Source organism: Podarcis liolepis (assembly GCF_965112155.1).
Source record: "Podarcis liolepis genome assembly, chromosome: 11".
Lineage (NCBI taxonomy): Eukaryota > Metazoa > Chordata > Lepidosauria > Squamata > Lacertidae > Podarcis > Podarcis liolepis.
Window position 1 is genome coordinate 47,449,595 of NC_139565.1, and position 16,553 is coordinate 47,466,147.

At 46.6% G+C, this 16,553-nt stretch overlaps 1 protein-coding gene across 13 annotated transcripts in view; it reads left to right on the forward strand.

The window, feature by feature from the left end:
- Window positions 1-16,553, forward strand: part of LIFR (LIF receptor subunit alpha) — a 94,610-nt gene that overhangs the window by 28,602 nt on the left and 49,455 nt on the right. For all 13 annotated transcript variants that reach the window (XR_014517228.1, XR_014517229.1, XR_014517230.1 and 10 more), the window contains exon 2: window positions 14,549-14,711. Coding sequence is in view for 6 of the 13 variants with exons in the window: in XM_083465775.1 (XP_083321901.1) it covers window positions 14,627-14,711 (85 nt within the window). In the remaining 7 variants the exon portion in view is untranslated. The remainder of the gene's footprint in view (window positions 1-14,548; window positions 14,712-16,553) is intronic.

Genomic DNA, 16,553 nt, shown 5'->3' on the forward strand with positions numbered 1-16,553 from the left:
CATAGTTCTGAGTTATAGCCTGCTGTAACAAAACAGCTTGTGTTTTAACATCATACTAAAACCATAGAAGGGACGTGGGTGGCACTGTAAGCCTAGGACTTGCCGATCAGAAGGTTGGCGGTTCGAATCCCCACGCGGGGTGAGCTCCCATTGCTCGGTCCCTGCTCCTGCCAACCTAGCAGTTCAAAAGCATGTCAAAGTGTAAGTAGATAAATAGGTACCATTCTGACAGGAAGGTAAACAAAGTTTCTGTGTGCTGCTCTTAGTCATGCTGGCCACATGACCCAGAAGCTGTACGCCAGCTCCCTCTGCCAATAAAGCAAGATGAGTGGCGCAACCCCAGAGTCGGCCATGACTGGACCTAATGGTCAGGGGTCCCTTTACCTTTACCTTTAAAACCATAGAGAAATTTAGATTTGAGAATGAGCCTTGGAGAGCTGGCACACTGCCCTCCCATTTTTTCCTTTGACAAATCTGCAAGGTCCTTTAAGAAACCATTCCCCCCCCCCCAACATGTTGCTTTGGAGTTGTGCCAAGGTGATATTTTAGCTCGGCACATATTATTCTTAGTACCTTTGCTTGTCTCTGTTCTTTTGGGTTAGCTTTCCTAGCCTTCAAAGTGGTTGGCATGTGTTAATGCAGGACACTAGCCATTTGAACAAAATGTCCCATGGTCTGTTGGACTTCTAACATGGCAGGGGTGTGGGGGAACCCTTTTCACCCCGAGGGCTACACAGTCCCTCATAGACAGCCTTCGGGGGGGGGGGCATATCCATGGTGGTTGGGGCCAGATGCCAAAATGCTCAGAGCGAATGGATATGACTCTGACCATTTCTACACATTCCAGCCATGTAGATTTCAGAGGTTTATATGTATGCAAACACGCTTCTCCAGGCAAGCAAGAGTTATGAACGTGTTTCAAAGACACATTCCATCCAGCAGAAGCACTCAAGGAATTGGTGGGCTGAGGAAGGGCAGTGTGACCTGGGAAGAGTCTCAACTCTGAGGGCCAATAGAGACATCTGCAGGGCCCCATTCCACCCCCAGTGCTCCCTGCCAGTGGGAGGTTCGCTATCTCTGCCATCTGGACTTGTTTCATCAGGATCTTTGCCTTTTCAGTTTGGAAATCAATCTCTCAGATGAGGCTGCCGTTACTTTCATGTGCTTATGAATCGACCTATTCTAGAGTATTTTTGTGCATTGGGACACCTCTGGCATGCTATGCGGTTTGTAATCTTTAAAGTTAAGGGGACCCCTGACCATTAGGTCCAGTTATGGCCGACTCTGGGGTTGTGGCGCTCATCTCGCTTTATGGGCCGAGGGAGCTGGCGTACAGCTTCTGGGTCATGTGGCCAGCATGACTAAGCCACTTCTGGTGAATCAGAGCAGTGCACAGAAACGCCGTTTGCCTTCCTGCCAAAGTGGTACCTATTTATCTACTTGCACATTGATGTGCTTTTGGTTGGCAGGAGCAGGGACCGAACAATGGGAGCTCACCCCGTCATGGGGATTCGAACCGCCAACCTTCTGATCGGCAAGTCCTAGGCTCTGTGGTTTAACCCACAGCGCCACCCGCGTCCCACTTGTAATCTTTAGAGGAGAGAAATTGCCTGGCATGCCCTGTCCATTGAGGAGTCTGGGGAAGGAAGACCACAGGGGTGTGCTGTGTTTCCTCAGGCTACTCTCAAAAGGCTCCCAGGTTGCCAAATCCTTGAATGCCTTTCATTTGTCTGACCTACGGTATTTGGTTTTAAAGATAAAACAAGAAGAGCCAACTATTGCCCTGCTATCATGGGTGTCTTATTGATGTAAGCCAGGTGCAAGGTTTAGGGCCATCTGCTCTCATTCCCCTGCCCCCCTCCACATCTGGTCTTAGCAACTGTGTGTTTGCATGTCAATCACCCTTCCCTGGGGACCTGAGACAGATTGTCTTATCATGGCTATAATTAGCTGTTATCGATCCTCTTTCAGAGACAAGCCCTGTGACAGATTAGTTTATCTTAACTCACAGGAAACACTGGGGAAAGAAAGGGGGGAAATCAGGAAAGCGAGAAAATGCTGGGTAAAATATTAAACGGTTGCTTAACTCGGGCTGCTTTATTGTCCTGGCTATGTTTTGGAGTTTGTGTCATAAGTGAACGGCTTTGGTGAAGTCTGTTTCGGTGGCCTCAAGTTGTGTGAATGCCAGTTCATTCCAAAAATGTGCCCTTGGATTCTTTTACTGCATGGTTGGTAATAAATGGTTGTTGTTGTGACGACAGGTAAGTGGTATGCCAGTTTGACTTATGTCTGGCTTGTAGTATGGTAACAGAACAAGCCAAATCCACACACTTTTTTCATGGGGCCTGATAGTTTACCCTGTTAAATAAGTTCTGGAATATTAGCTTGTCCTGTTAAATAAGTTCTGGACTACCAGTCTCTCTCTATCCTTCCTCCAAGTAGCTGACAGCATCGTACGCAGTCTTGCTCTTTTAGCACCACTGCAAAGTGTATTACTGGGGGTAATATGGGAGAGTATTCTGGTTCAGATCATCATATCTCTGCCTTTTTGGTACCCCCAGAAAGTCTGAAACAAACCATGGTTTCCTGGCTAGAGAAACTATGATTAGCGTCTCTGGTTTGATTGCTTGCACCATAAAGAGACTTTAGGTGTGTGTGTGTGTGTGTGTGTGTGTGTGTGTGTGTGTGTGTGTGCAAAAAGGCTCACACACATATCTTGGCTTATGGAGCAGAGAGATGATTGTCCGTATGCAGTCAATAATTGGCTCAAGGTTGCTCAGTAAGTTGCGTGACTAAACAGGGGCTTGGCCCTGATTCTCTTTAGCCTTAAGACCAAAGTAGATGATACGTGATGAGCATGATCACATTGTACTTTCACTGTACTTTCATGCACACGCAAAGCTTCTTTTAAAACCTCTTTCAATGAGCCTCTTTGAGAGTCAGTACATTAGCGGACCTCTGTTGCCAGTTGTTACGGAGCAATTAATTCTATTTCAGTTTTTTTGATTGATTAACTTTTATTCTGTCTCAAATGACAATGTTGCAGAAAAAAGGAGGAAAATGTAGGTGGTAAAGTAGAATTTCCTTTTCCTTTTTTTTTTACCCAGGGGACTTGTTTTGAAGTAGCACAATCTCTTAATTATAAAAGATAAGAGGGAAGGCATTGTCCTGACAACTTAGAGCACAAAACCAAGTTTGATGTGATGGAAGTCAGGGGCTGAAAGCTGTAGGTCAGCACAGTTTGCTCTTAAGAAAACAAGTTCCTCTTCTATTTCTGTATCGTTATTGTTGCTGTCAGCCAAATTGGCAATTTGCTTTAGTTTCCCAGAAATGTGCGCTACTTCTGGCGTGGACTTCTAATTAGGGGGAAATTTTGGAAGCTTTTTATGCTGGCAATAATAACAGGATGTGTAATATGATACTTGTATCTCTTGAGTGCCTTCCTTTTCCTGCTAAAACAATGTCTACTCGATACATACGCCTGCATGCAATTCTATATTACCCTCTTTCGTATGGGAGACTTTTCTCAAAGGGTTTGATAGCACCTCTGGTCTTAGCACCTATTTTTCCTTTTCTTATATCGGGTGCCAGGTCAGATCCTTTCAGGAATGTGAGAAATGGCGATCTTTAGGTTCTGGCTTTTGCAATCACAAAATGAAACAAATCCAGCAACATTTCAAAAACAATTGCAAAACTCTTACAGGAATATGGGAGCATGGATACATTTTATCACTGAGCTGTTTCTTTTCAGAACTTGCTCAGGTTGGACAAATGTGTGTGTTTGTGGATCAGCAGTCTTCAGGTTAATAATTGGGTGCACTCTTCCCACCTTAGATCAAATCTATGCTGCCAGGTGCCATAAGAAAGCGGCAGAGATAGCGCAGGATAGTACACACCCCAGAAATGATCTCTTTCAGCTTCTGCCTTCTGGAAGAAGGTATAGGGTTATAAAGGCCAGGACTAGCCACCTTAGAAACAGTTTCTATGCATATGCAATTCTGGTTCTAAACGCAGCATAAAGGGTCTGTATATTATAGTGTATTTTAAAATGGGGTTATAGAGTTTTTAGGGGTTTTTAAATGTTTTATGTAGTTTTTACGTAGTTTTGTGGTAGTTTTATGTAGTTTTTATGTAGTTTTATGTAGTTTTTCAATTTCATTGTTCCACATGGGACAATGACAATAAAGATATTGTTATCATTATTGTTATCGTTATGTTGTTGGACTACAACTCCCATCATCCCTAGCTAGCAGGACCAGTGGCCAGGGATGATGGGAGTTGTAGTCCAACAACAGCTGGGGATCCAAGTTAAAGAAACACTGCTGTAGGCAACACTGAGCTAGATGCCAGTGGTCTGACTCTGTGCCATGCTGATTGGAGAAACCGTTCCCCATGTCATATCTGTGGTGTATTCAGGAATCGGACTGAGGTATTCCCAGCAAGAAAATCTTTATGGGCCCCAACCCTTTCCCTGACCACCCCTCATTTCAGCCTCAAGTCTATCTTTTTCTATTCCTCCGGGGAAGGCTGCAGTAGTTCCCTGCGATGGGTCGTGGCTTCCTGACACAAGTTTTTTGCAAGTGGGATCGATTTGGCAGCCCTGAGCTGAACTGCTTGGAAAAGGGAAGGAAGAGGGTGATTTTTCCAAGCATGTAATTTTAAAGATGGACGCACACCAGCTTTCTCTCCTGGGGGCCCCCTATAAGTCTTCTGACTCATTCTGGCACACTTGGAGGGCAGGTTCTGATTATGGGTCAGGCAGCAGGTTTGCTGAAGGGGGAGAAATCCCTGCAGGGAGAGACGTTTATGTGCACTCGGTCTGAGCTCTTCTCCCTTGTGAATTTGCCCTGTTCCCTCAGAAATGCTCTGCTTCCAACACAGTCTTAGATAAATATTATTGTATGCGACTCCCTAATTATCCGCCTGTGGAATGTACTGCTTTTAGTAATCCCAAACAGATAACACAGATACAACAAAAATGTAAACCTTCTTATCCAACTCAGCACAGTTCTTTAAAAGGCTTGGCAGAAATGAGAGATGTCAGGGGAAACTCATTAACCCAGGACTCCAATATAAGTTTGAGAGGTATGTATTTCAAGCCTTGAATTTTTCAACTTGGAATTTAAACCTGAGCCAGAGAAGAATTCCTGGCTTATCCCAAGTTGAACCCCCAACCCCAAATTCTGCCCCCCCCTAACTCTGCTTACTGGCCAGCCTGGAGGTGGCAAAAAAACAACATACCAGTGGTATGGAGAGGAAGAGTTTCCTCTGTATCCCCTCTCTGGGGCCAGGATGAAAGGTGTCCAGTAGCCTTGAGGAAACATAGTTTTCCCAAGATCTAGCGGAATGTCAGCAGCTCTTTGTGGGAAATGACATTTCTCTCTCTCTCTCTCTCTCTTTTAGAAAATCTTTATTAATTTTCACATAGACAAATATACATAACATATAATACAAAAGACGATACAAATGAATAAAAACAATAAAGTAAGACATTTCTCAAGGCAACCACAGCCTTTTGTCATGCCACACTACCGCACAATTTACCAGAAACCATAGAGGTGTGTTAGAGAGATCTCCCTTTCCCCTGTGGTTGGAGTGTTGCTGCCACTGCACGGGGGCAGTAAGTGATGCTTAGAGGGAAGAGAGGAAGGGATTAAGTAGGCCTAGCTTTTTTGAGGGGTGTGTGACTTTGGCTTAGAAATAAGCTGAAATATTCTCTGGTATGTCTTGGCAGTAACTTTCTTTGGCTTATTTCTGAGCCACGACCAAAGTGAGGCACGAGGATGGACTGGCCACCCATTACAATCCATCATCGATCTTTCTCTCTGTATCTTGCACTGTGTGTATGTTGGTGGCCTGGCTGCTCATTATCCCTTTCCTCTATAGTTTACACATCTGTCTCTTGCTACCCTTCAACAGCTTTTGTGAGTCAGAGCTGAGTGGGAAACTGCTCTGTGTGTTCAGTCGGCATCTTGCTGTCATGGGCTGTTCTTGCGCAGGAACCGTTGTGATAAATGTGCTGCTGGTCGGTGTTGAGTTGACCGGTAGTGTTGTGCTGATAGCAGTGCCATATGCTCATTACAGCTTACATATTTTATCTATCTGTTTTTCTTTTCTTTTCTTTTTTAAAAAAAATAATATTTATTGCTTTTGCTTTTCCAACAATTTAAACACTACAAAAAACAACAACAAAAAAGAATAGACAATACAATACAATGCAAAAACACTACATAACACTAACACTAACACTAACACATAAAACTAACAAAACAAAACAAAAACAATTTAAAACACATCAAATAATGTCAATATCTTATCTTTCATTCACTTATTTCAGCGACCTCCTCACACCTCCCTTTTTGTATTCCACTTCCGTTAATTATTTCAGCAATTCCTTTCCATCTTCCTCTGTTTTCTATCCTAAAATTATCTTAACATTCTGACCTTATTTTTCCCCTTTAATATTCTATTAATCTATTTATACTTAATTCCTTATAACATTTCTACTAAAGCCATATATCTTCATTCCAACATTCTTCTAGCATTCATTAATTTTGCAGTATTTCTGTAAATAGTCTTTAAACTTTTTCCAGTCTTCTTCCACCGACTCTTCTCCCTGGTCTCGGATTCTGCCAGTCATTTCCGCCAATTCCATATAGTCCATCAACTTCATCTGCCATTCTTCCTGGGTGGGTAAATCTTGTGTCTTCCTATTTATCTGTTTTTCTATGTCCTCAGTAAAGGTTGTAAGTGTGGGCTGAATTATGAAAAAGAAAGGCTGGGTTTTTTGGGGTGTGTGTTGGGATTCTTTAAAGAAAAACAAACTCCTCTGCCTTATAGCAGTGAAAATAGATAGCAGTTGTGTGGATGTTATCCTTCCCTCCCCACAAAGCAGGACTCCTTGAGCATCTCTCTCTCATTTTCTTGCAATAACCCTCTGAGGTAGTCTCAGTTGAAGAACGATCACTCAGTGAGCTTCATAGCTATGCAGGATTTGAACCCTAGTCTTGCCAGCTCTTGTTCAACTTAACTACCACATCATGCCTCCTGAGTCCGTGAGGAAAGTTGAGGAGCCATGTCACCTGAAATCTCAGAAACTGTACTGAGTTGGGTTTCCAACAGTTTAGAGAATCGGGCTTTTTGCAGCTCTCCCTCTCGACTAGACGCAAGAGCCCAGTAAATATGTAATGTTTCTTGGTGGCTGAAGTATGCTTAAGGAAATGGGAGCTCCCAGTGGCCTCATGGGTTCCCATGTGCTGTCATGCAACGGTTCCCCTACTAAAGTGTTGTTGCAACGGTTGGGCACCACCATTTTCACTAACCGTGGTTGGCACTAAACTGCATGTGAAACCAAGGTTTGCAAATGGTTGTTTGAATTCCAGCTGTGGTTGTCGAACAGCAGTGGTGCGCCTCATCCTAATGGTGATGGTTTAGCTCCCGTGTGACAAGAAGAGAGAGAGAATGGAAAGAAGGATATGAGCCGAGGAAAGGAGGTAAAGACCAGGCCTTGGCTGTAGCCATGTTGACAGTATTGATAGACTTCAACCAGACAAGTGCAACAGTGAGGATACAGGTCTCAGCCTTGCTCAAGCAGATGATGTGGGAAAAGTGTGGGTGATTATGGGGTGGTCCTGTCCATTTGGTCTCACTCACTTTTGATTTGGCCTTGCACCCTCTCCCCCCCCCCAGCAACATGCAATCCCCCCCCATAGTTGTAAACTTGGACCATAGAAATTTAACCAACCTTGGCCTGAGGGGTATAAACCATCTGTGAGTTGGAGGCAAAATTACACAGTCGTCTTTTCCACCCACTGTCCCAAGACCACAAAGCCCAGTAGCTCAATGGCAGATGATCTTGCTTTGCAGGGAGAAGAGGTCTGAACCATTCCCTGGCATTGCCAGGTAGGACTGGGAGAGCACTCTGTCAGACCAATGATCTGACTCATTATAAGGCACTTTCTCATGTTTTTATGACTGCTAATCGCATTGCCTCGCTTGTAATCAAGCCAGCATTTGTCACATCACTGTCAAGCTAAAAAGCAGGCTCCCTGTATCCAATGCTAAGATTTTGTGTAGGCAAGCACTTAAAAAAAGCAAGTAAATAGCAACACAAGTTCATTATCGGTTTGCTGAATTTCTCTTTCTAACTGCTCTTGTTCAGACACGCTGTGCTGAGGCCAAATATATATTCAAAAGCATATATTCAAAGCCTACCTGCTGCATTGAGTGACAGCACACACCTGATGAGTTATTTTACTCTTGCCTCATCTTGTCTGTGCTTCAGCAAACAGAAAAATGTCCCGCTTGAAGTATCATGTATTGTAGCTATGTACTGTTAGTACTATCGGGCTTGGCAGGAGCCATCAGCTAGAAAAAAAAAATACAAACGACATGATGTAACTTTTGAAGTGCCCACGCCATCCAGGTTTCCAGCTTGCTCAAGCTCTGCCTTCCCAAATCAGTTCCACAGCCAAAAGGCTCAGGAAACAGATCTGGAAAACCCCATGTGATGGGCGCCTTTAAGTTTCATCCTGGCTTCTGAAAATATTATTGGCATCTATCCATTCCTGATAACAGATCAGTTGTGCTACGTGTGTGAGTGGGGGGGGGGGTATGTATCCATAGTTTTTTCCTCAAGAAGGTATCCGAGTCTGAAACTACTCATGCCCTCCTTTTACAGGTTCCTTCCTCCTTGCTTGCACCTTCTTCCTCCATCACAACTGCATTCCATTCTGTCTGATTTACAGTGAGTTAGGAGAGGCTGTTTTTGCTACTTCCTCTGCTGAGGAGGTAGCCACCTAATCACCACCCTGTGGCAACTTAGTATTTTCCCTTCTAACTCCACATTTGCACCTTACATTTAAAGCACTACGATACCACTTTAAACCACCATGGTTTGCCCCAAATAAGTTATTCATGGGGGAACTCTGGCAGATGTAGCTGATTAAGAGGATTAAGGGTTTCCTAACGACTCTCAACACCCTTAATAAGCTGCAACTCCCAGAATTCTTTGGGGGAACCCGTTACTATTTAAGCTGCATTCTTAGTGCTTTGAATGTATTGTGTGATCTGCCTTAAGGTAAGCTAAGAGCATGTGGAAAGTCTTTTACAATGTGGTGTGTTTGTTGACTCTGTTTTCAGGGCTCCAGCTGGCCAGTGCTTGCCGTAGCTCACAGGTGGAGCGCATGTTCTGCAAAATGTCCAAAGCCCAGGCCCCAGCATCTCTCATTAACAGTTTTGAATTTGGGGACTGGGAAGGGCTTTTTGGTCCCAAGAACTGGAAGGTCAACCCTCAGCTGGAACAATACAGCTCTAGGCCAGTGTTTCCCAACCTTTTTTGGGCAAAGGCACACTTGTTTCCTGAAAAAAATCTCGAGGCACACCACCATTACAGCCCCGTGACGTCAGCGCGCAGCGTCATGCCGGGAGGGACATGAATTGCTAGCAAATTACATAATCACCTCCTTGAGGGCTGGCTCATCTTCTCCGAAGGCAGAACCCCATTAATTAACAGAACAGACTCACACCATAGCCAAGACGAGGGGGGAAAACCTCAGTCATGCACAGTCATGCACATGTGGGGGCTAAATGAGGACGAAGACCGGGCAGAGAGCAGGGTTCAAATCACCCCACCTGGCCAGGACAATCCCTGGGTGCTCCCTTGGGCCACTCGCCTGACCCACCTCGCAGGGCTGTTGTTGCGAGGATAACACGGGGAGAACCACGCGCGCCCCCGGGAGCTCCTTGGAGGAGAAAGCGGGCGATGAATGCAATGCACGAAATATATGAGAGGCGACCAGGTTTTGCAGGTGAGGGGGCCCCGCCAGCCTCCGCTTCCAACACCCGGCGCAACGACGCCGAAGTTTCCCCCGGGCTCGGCTCGGGGAGCAGCGCTGCTCCCCCCTGGCTCCCCTTCGCCCTCCCGGCTCTCTCTGCCGCCCACTGGGGACCCCCCTCACCTGCCAAGTCCGGAGCGCCGGTGGAAGTTGCATGCAGGGCGCCGCGTTGCCATTGCATTGCACTGCACTCCATGCAACGCCTGCACGCATGCATTGCCTTGCACGCCCGCCAAGGGGTCTCCCCGTGGTCCGATGCGTCCCCTCCGGCACGGATGCAGCATTGCAAAAATAAACCACCCCCCCGACGCAGCCCTACCTGGGGGGCAGCCTCCGCCTCCGCCGCTCCGCCTCCGCGGGGATCCCCGGGCTCCATCCTGCCACCCGATCTCCGCGGGGGTGCAGGCAGGCTGCGCGGGGTCTGCGCGGAAGAGCCCCTGCCCGCCCGGCCGCCGCCACTGCGCTCATTCCATGGCCGGGAGAAGAGCGCTTCAAACAAAATGCCCGGCCCACCAGGCCACGCTGGGAAACGTAGTTTGCGCACCCCGCGCGGGCGCGGAGCCCAAGGGCGAGGGGACTACGGATCCCGGCAGCCCCCGCGCCGGGGACGGAGGGGGAGAGGCCGGGTGCAGGGATGGAGGGACGGGTGGGCGAGTGAGTGAGTGAGTGGCAGCCGCCAAGCCTTGGCCGAGAGCCAGGAAGGGCCTCCCCGGAGGAGGAGGAGGAGGGAGGCGCAGAGCGGGAGGGAGGGAGGGAACCCCAGGGGTCATCTAGTGACGGCGCCCCAATCGAAAATTTGACTTTTAAAAAAAAAATCTTTCGAATTTTTAAATTATTCCCGTGGCACACCAGGCAACATCTCGCGGCACACTAGTGTGCCACGGAACAGTGGTTGGGAAACACTGCTCTAGGCTATGTGGTCCAGTGGTTTGACTTGCTATAGCAACTTCATGTGTTGAAAAAAGTGCAGGTGGTTCCAGTTTCTCCATGCCCCAAGGGTGGGGGAAATTCTCTGCTTTATAGGTTGGAGAGCTGCTTCCCATTGAGAGAACTAACATTATGTAGAGGAAGCATGATATGATGGTAAACCACAGTGCCTAGAATTCCTTGAGGAAAAGAATTTGCTTCAAAAGTGCTTTAAAGGTATTGAGTGTACACAGCTCTAGTTCTCCATAATTTAGGGAGAATTCCAGGTCATGTCAAACATGCATCTGGCCTTGGTAATCTTGTTTTGAACAACAGGGCACTGCTATGTGTTTGTTCATGCTGATGATACCCAATGGACTTTGAACAGGAGTGAACTTTCTAAAGTTGATCAAAAAATGTGCCTGAGTGTTGCATTCTTGCAATATATAATTGCACAACTGAATGCTGCTTTCTGCTGCCTTCTGCAGTCTTTGTAAAAAATATTGATAACCAATTTTTTTCCTCTGCAAGACAAAACATTCCCCGGCCTTTTTCTAGCCTTTAGAAAGACTCTTGTTGTCTTCTTGAGGAGCAACAGGAGGTCCAGGGTTCTTTGCTTTTGGAAAATTTGCAGGGGACATTGGGTTAAAATGAGTGTGGTCAAAAGGGAGGTGCTGCCAAATAATTGAATTTTATGAAGCTGTGGTTCTTTTTAAAAATAGCATAATGTTCATTCCTCTGCTCAGATGACTCTCCTTGAAGCCAAAGACTGATTCAACTAATTGCAAAGAAATGCTTTGGCCCAGAAGACCCAACCACAGTGCACTTGCTTTGCTGGCAATGGTGTTAAAAAAGTAAACATATATACCCTGCGCATAAAATTTTATAATGCACTGTAGTGCAGTCTTAGAAAGGATGGTCAAAACAGATGTGATGTGGAAAGTACTGGATTGGATCTCCTGATGCATTTAGTTTTCTTTTTTAAAACCAAGAGCATGGGAGAATTTAGACTGAGGCAGTGGGGTGGCTGGAACAGATGTTTACCCTTCTTCCCTGCCCCTTGGTGTTAATAGGAGGATCATGAAGAATTTGTCTGGTGAAATTGCCTGTTCCCATATGGGTCCAGGGAGCTGCCACAGTTCTGCGCTAGGTTTCTTCCTGCCCCCTTCCAACTGTTGTCTCTCTGGGGAAGGGTGTAGCTCAGTGGTACAGCTTGCATGCAGAATGTCCCAGCTTTAATCCTTGGACTCTCCAGAAAACACTGGGAGAGGCTTCCAGCCTGGAACTCTGGAAAGATGGTACCAGCCTGTGTTGACAAATACTGAGCTCGCCGGACCTGGCTTTGAATAAGACATGTCCCTATGTTTGGTGTTTGTGAAAAGGGGCACAGCCTGGTGAGGTGTTTGAATATGTCAAAAGGCTGACTTGCCCTAGCTCTCTTTCAACGCTGGTTTAGAAGTGTTGTTCAGTTCAAACGAAAATACAGTCATACCTTGGAAGCCGGACACAGTCTGTTCTGGAAGTCCGTTCAACTTCCAAAACGGTCGGAAACCAAAGTTCAGCTTCTGATTGGCTGCAGGAGCTTCCTAAAGCCAATCGGAAGCCCCATTGGACATTTGGCTTCCAAAAGATCGTTTGAAAACCGGAACAGTCTCTTCCGGGTTTCGATCGTTAGGGAGCCGATTTGATCAGGAGCCAAGGCGTTCGAGATCCAAGGTATGACTGTAAAATAGAATAAACACAGTGGAGAAACTAGGATGCAGCCAGCTGCCCCTCCACTACAACCAATGCTTGTAATGAATGCTTTTACTTCTGTTGTTTTTCCTTATGGTGCTGCTAATTAGACTAGACTAGCCCTAGGATACAGATAGACCAGTTGTCTGAATCCGTGTAAGACATCTTCCTACACTGGAGGAAAGTCCCTGCCTGGTCTCTTCCGAGAGATGCCTGGCTTAGACAGTTTGAACTTGTTTTAAAATCCTGACTTGTTCTGATCTTGCCAATGCCAGTTTCTAGTTTGGATGGTTGCGTGACAATTTTCCTGGGTTAATTGTTGTACTGGGGGGGGGGGTGATGTGGGGAGAAAAACAATACTTGTGAGCACCTTGCCTCATCTGAATCAGGCCAGAGGCTCCGTGGGAAGAAGTCTTGGAAAAGATCCCACTTGAGAATATGGAAAGAGGAAACTAGTCAGAGGAGACAGGGCCAGGCTTACAGACCTATGCCTTGGTCTGTAGTGATGCAGCTTCCTCTGTGTGTGGGTGTTTGGGTGTTTTGGAGGATTTTAAGCAGATGGCCACCTGGCATGGATGCTTTAGCTGGGATTCCTGCATTGCAGCAGGTTGGCCTTGATGACCCTCAGGCAGTGGCGTAGCGTGGGTTGTCAGCACCCGGGGCAATGCAAGTAATTTGTGCCCCCTAACCCAGGGCAAGGCAAGTAATTTGCGCCCCCTAACCCCTAACCTGCCGCCGCTGCCAGCTTCTTCTTGCTGCTGCCTGGTCTGGTCTGGTGTGGTTCTCTCCCGCGCTCAGCGCTGCGCTGGGCGGTCACTGCACTGTCCCTCCCCCAGATAGTCCCTCGCTCTCTCTCCGCACCGCACACCTGGCACCCACCCCCTCCACAGTGGGCTGCGACCCAGCGGCTCGGATCGGATTCGCACAGCCAGCACTGCAGTGAGAGAGAGTGAGTGAGCCAGGTAGGGACAGAGAGCTGTGAGTACGAGCGCCCCCCCCGATGTTGCGCCCGGTGCGGCCGCCCCCCCTGCACCCCCCACGCTACGCCACTGCCCTCAGGGTCCCTCCCCATTCTACAATTTTGTGATGCTATGATTCTGTATGGGCCAATGGGCCCATTTGTTCCAGCATCCGCTTCTCACAGTGGCCAACCTGTAGGAAACCTGCAAGCAGAACCCCAGCACAGGAGTGCTCTGCCTCCCTGTGGTTCCCAGCTTCCCCATTCTAATAAATGGACTCCTTCAGGGTCATGCCTTTTCAATACGGTCACCAACTGTTTGAACCAATTTAGCAGCATTTCTTTTATTTATATTCTTTTATTTCCCTTTTCTTCCCTCCCCTTTTATGAAGATTACACGCTCTGAGACCCCACAGCTAATTCTCCCTTGGCCTCCTCGCTGGCCCAAGTAGGACCAATTCAGCCAGCTAGCCCTGGGGATTATCTAATGCTTATTTCCCCTAAATTGATTGCTGAATTTTGAATTTTATTGTTATTCATGTTTTTAAACTGTATTTTATGCTGCTTTTATCCCGGGAAGGGCGGGGTACAAATAAGAAATTATTTATTTATTTTATTTTATTTTATTTTATTTATTTATTTCTGTCTTGTAACCAGATCTATGCCTGCTTTGGCTTTTGGTTTATAATGGGAAACTTCTTCTGGTAATGCCAGGTGATTTCTGTTCAGTTCAGCTTTTTTTTTGGCATCAAACCATCAGGCATCACAGAAGATTAAAATGAAAACACTTGGGGGGGGGAAGCTACCTCCATAACCCTGACACAGCATCGTCCTGTGCTAAATTGGTACTAATTTGCCTTGCTGCTTCTGCAGAAACAATTCCTGAGCGGACAATAAGGAACAGACTTTGTCTAAAGTTGTTTCTCCCTATGAGGCGGCTTCCAGCCAGAAATAGACTCCAATACCTACTTTTAAACATTTTTCTCCCCATAGGCTGCTGTCCAGAATTGTACAGGCATTGTGCAATCCATTGGCATTGTGTATATTTCAGGTATATAAACTAGTGACATTCCCTGAATATCTACAATTCATTCTCTCTCTTATCAATTTTTAGAGCCTGTCTGTGTGAAAGAGGATGATCTTTGCTGCTTGAAGTGACCCATTCTCCATCTCCATAGTGAATTGCAGAAGAATGTGGATTAACCAAATTCCCTGCTGTCTATTGGCAGTAGTGCACTTGTGTGTCCTGAACCAATTGGCCCAGTGTCAGGAAACAGGTTGGTATAATTTGATCTCTCTCACTCTCTCATTACATTTTGTACATGCACTGCAATGTAGGGTTTGCAGTTCTGAAGGAATCTCGGTTTTCCTTGTTTGTTTTCAAAAGTCAAGGTTCTAGGCCATAAGACTATAAAGATTATCTTTGAAAAGAAAAGAAAAAAGGCTGTAAAGATTATGTTGAAAGAGGGTGGATAATGCTACGAGCCAAGAATTTAATGGGAGTTGTAGGGAAGGTGGTTGAAAGGCTTTTAGGTGGGCAGAGATTCAGTATAGCCTTGATAGCTTTTTGATCTGTATCACCAGTTGAATAAATAAATGCATAAGAAAATCAATGTAAAGCCACTTAATTTTCAAGTTCCATGTAATCTTTTTTGGATATAGATGTTTTGGATATACTTTGCCCAGATTTTTTTTTTTTAGTGCAGATTTGCAATAACTTTATAATGATATGTAGATGAAGTACAGAAAGCTAAGAAGGTGAATGGCTCCCCTGACATGTTGGTTTCTCTCTACCACCTTATCTCCTCTCCCCTCCCCTCACCCCATCAAATGGGGCAGCCAAGTCAGCAGCTCCTGAGATGAAATCTGCCATCCCCTAAATCTGCTTAAGACTATGCGGGTGGCACTGTGGTCTAAAGCACAGAGCCTTAGGCCTTGCTGATCAGAAGGTCGGTGTTTCGAATCCCCACGACGGGGTGAGCTCCTGTTGCTCGGTCCCTGCTCCTGCCAACCTATCAGTTCGAAAGCACGTCAAAGTGCAAGTAGGTAAATAGGTACCACTCCGGCGGGAAGGTAAACGGTGTTTCCGTGCGCTGCTCTGGTTCGCCAGAAGCGGCTTAGTCATGCTGGCCACATGACGGCTGTACGCCGGCTCCTTCGGCCAATAAAGCAAGATGAGCACCACAACCCCAGAGTCGTCCGCGACTGGACCTAATGGTCAGGGGTCCCTTTACCTTTAAATCTGCTTAAGAAAAGGCTGCTGGATTGGGCTAATGGCCCATCTAAGACAGCAACCTGGCAGACCAGATACTTGTGGGAAACCAGCAAGCATGATTCAAACACAAGGTCACCCTCCTCTCCTGTGGCTTCTCATGTGGTTTGTGTAGTTTACCTTACAGAAAGCCCAGTTCCGTCTTGAATGATTTTTGGGCATGCATGCATGTTCTGTGTGTCTGGTTTAGTGGACGGCAGCTGCCAAGGTTGCTGTGCCCCTCGTGGCACCAACAGCAACTGAATGCCAGGAGGAAAAGGAGTTCAACCGAGTTCACTACCTTACTTGGATTGCACTGTGCACATCAAAAGTCATTGTGGGGAAGCCATGTAATTGGTAGTGACTCATTGTGGTGCCTTGGATTATTTTTAAGACCTAATGATGTGGTCAGTTGTACATTAGAGGTAATGCTGTGCTTCCTCTTGCCAGTCTGAAGACTTTTTAAGAAACCAAGAAAAGCCTACATTTTTGGGGAATGTGCATGTTTTCCTTTTATGTAAAATGTTTGCATATGCTGTCCTGTGAGATGTTTAGTTGGCTGATACTGTCCAGCCCTCACCTCCCCTATTTCTCCAGCACCCGAAGTCTGGAGGTGTGCTCCTTCCAGGGACGTCTTACCCATAGAGCCTAGTGGTGTGGGGCACCAGGGCACCAAGTTCTGGAGGGTGCCAGGGGAGAGGCGGAGGCTGGACACGGCACCTCCTGGCATCAGCTCGCAGCCCTCACCCGCCTCTGCCATGCCATGCCGCGCCGAAGCAGCACTGCACCCAGAACCTCCATCTGCCATGGCCACCACGGCGCAAAGCGGCCAGCTGAGCCGGAAGGTGCCGGGTCCAGCCTCTGCCTC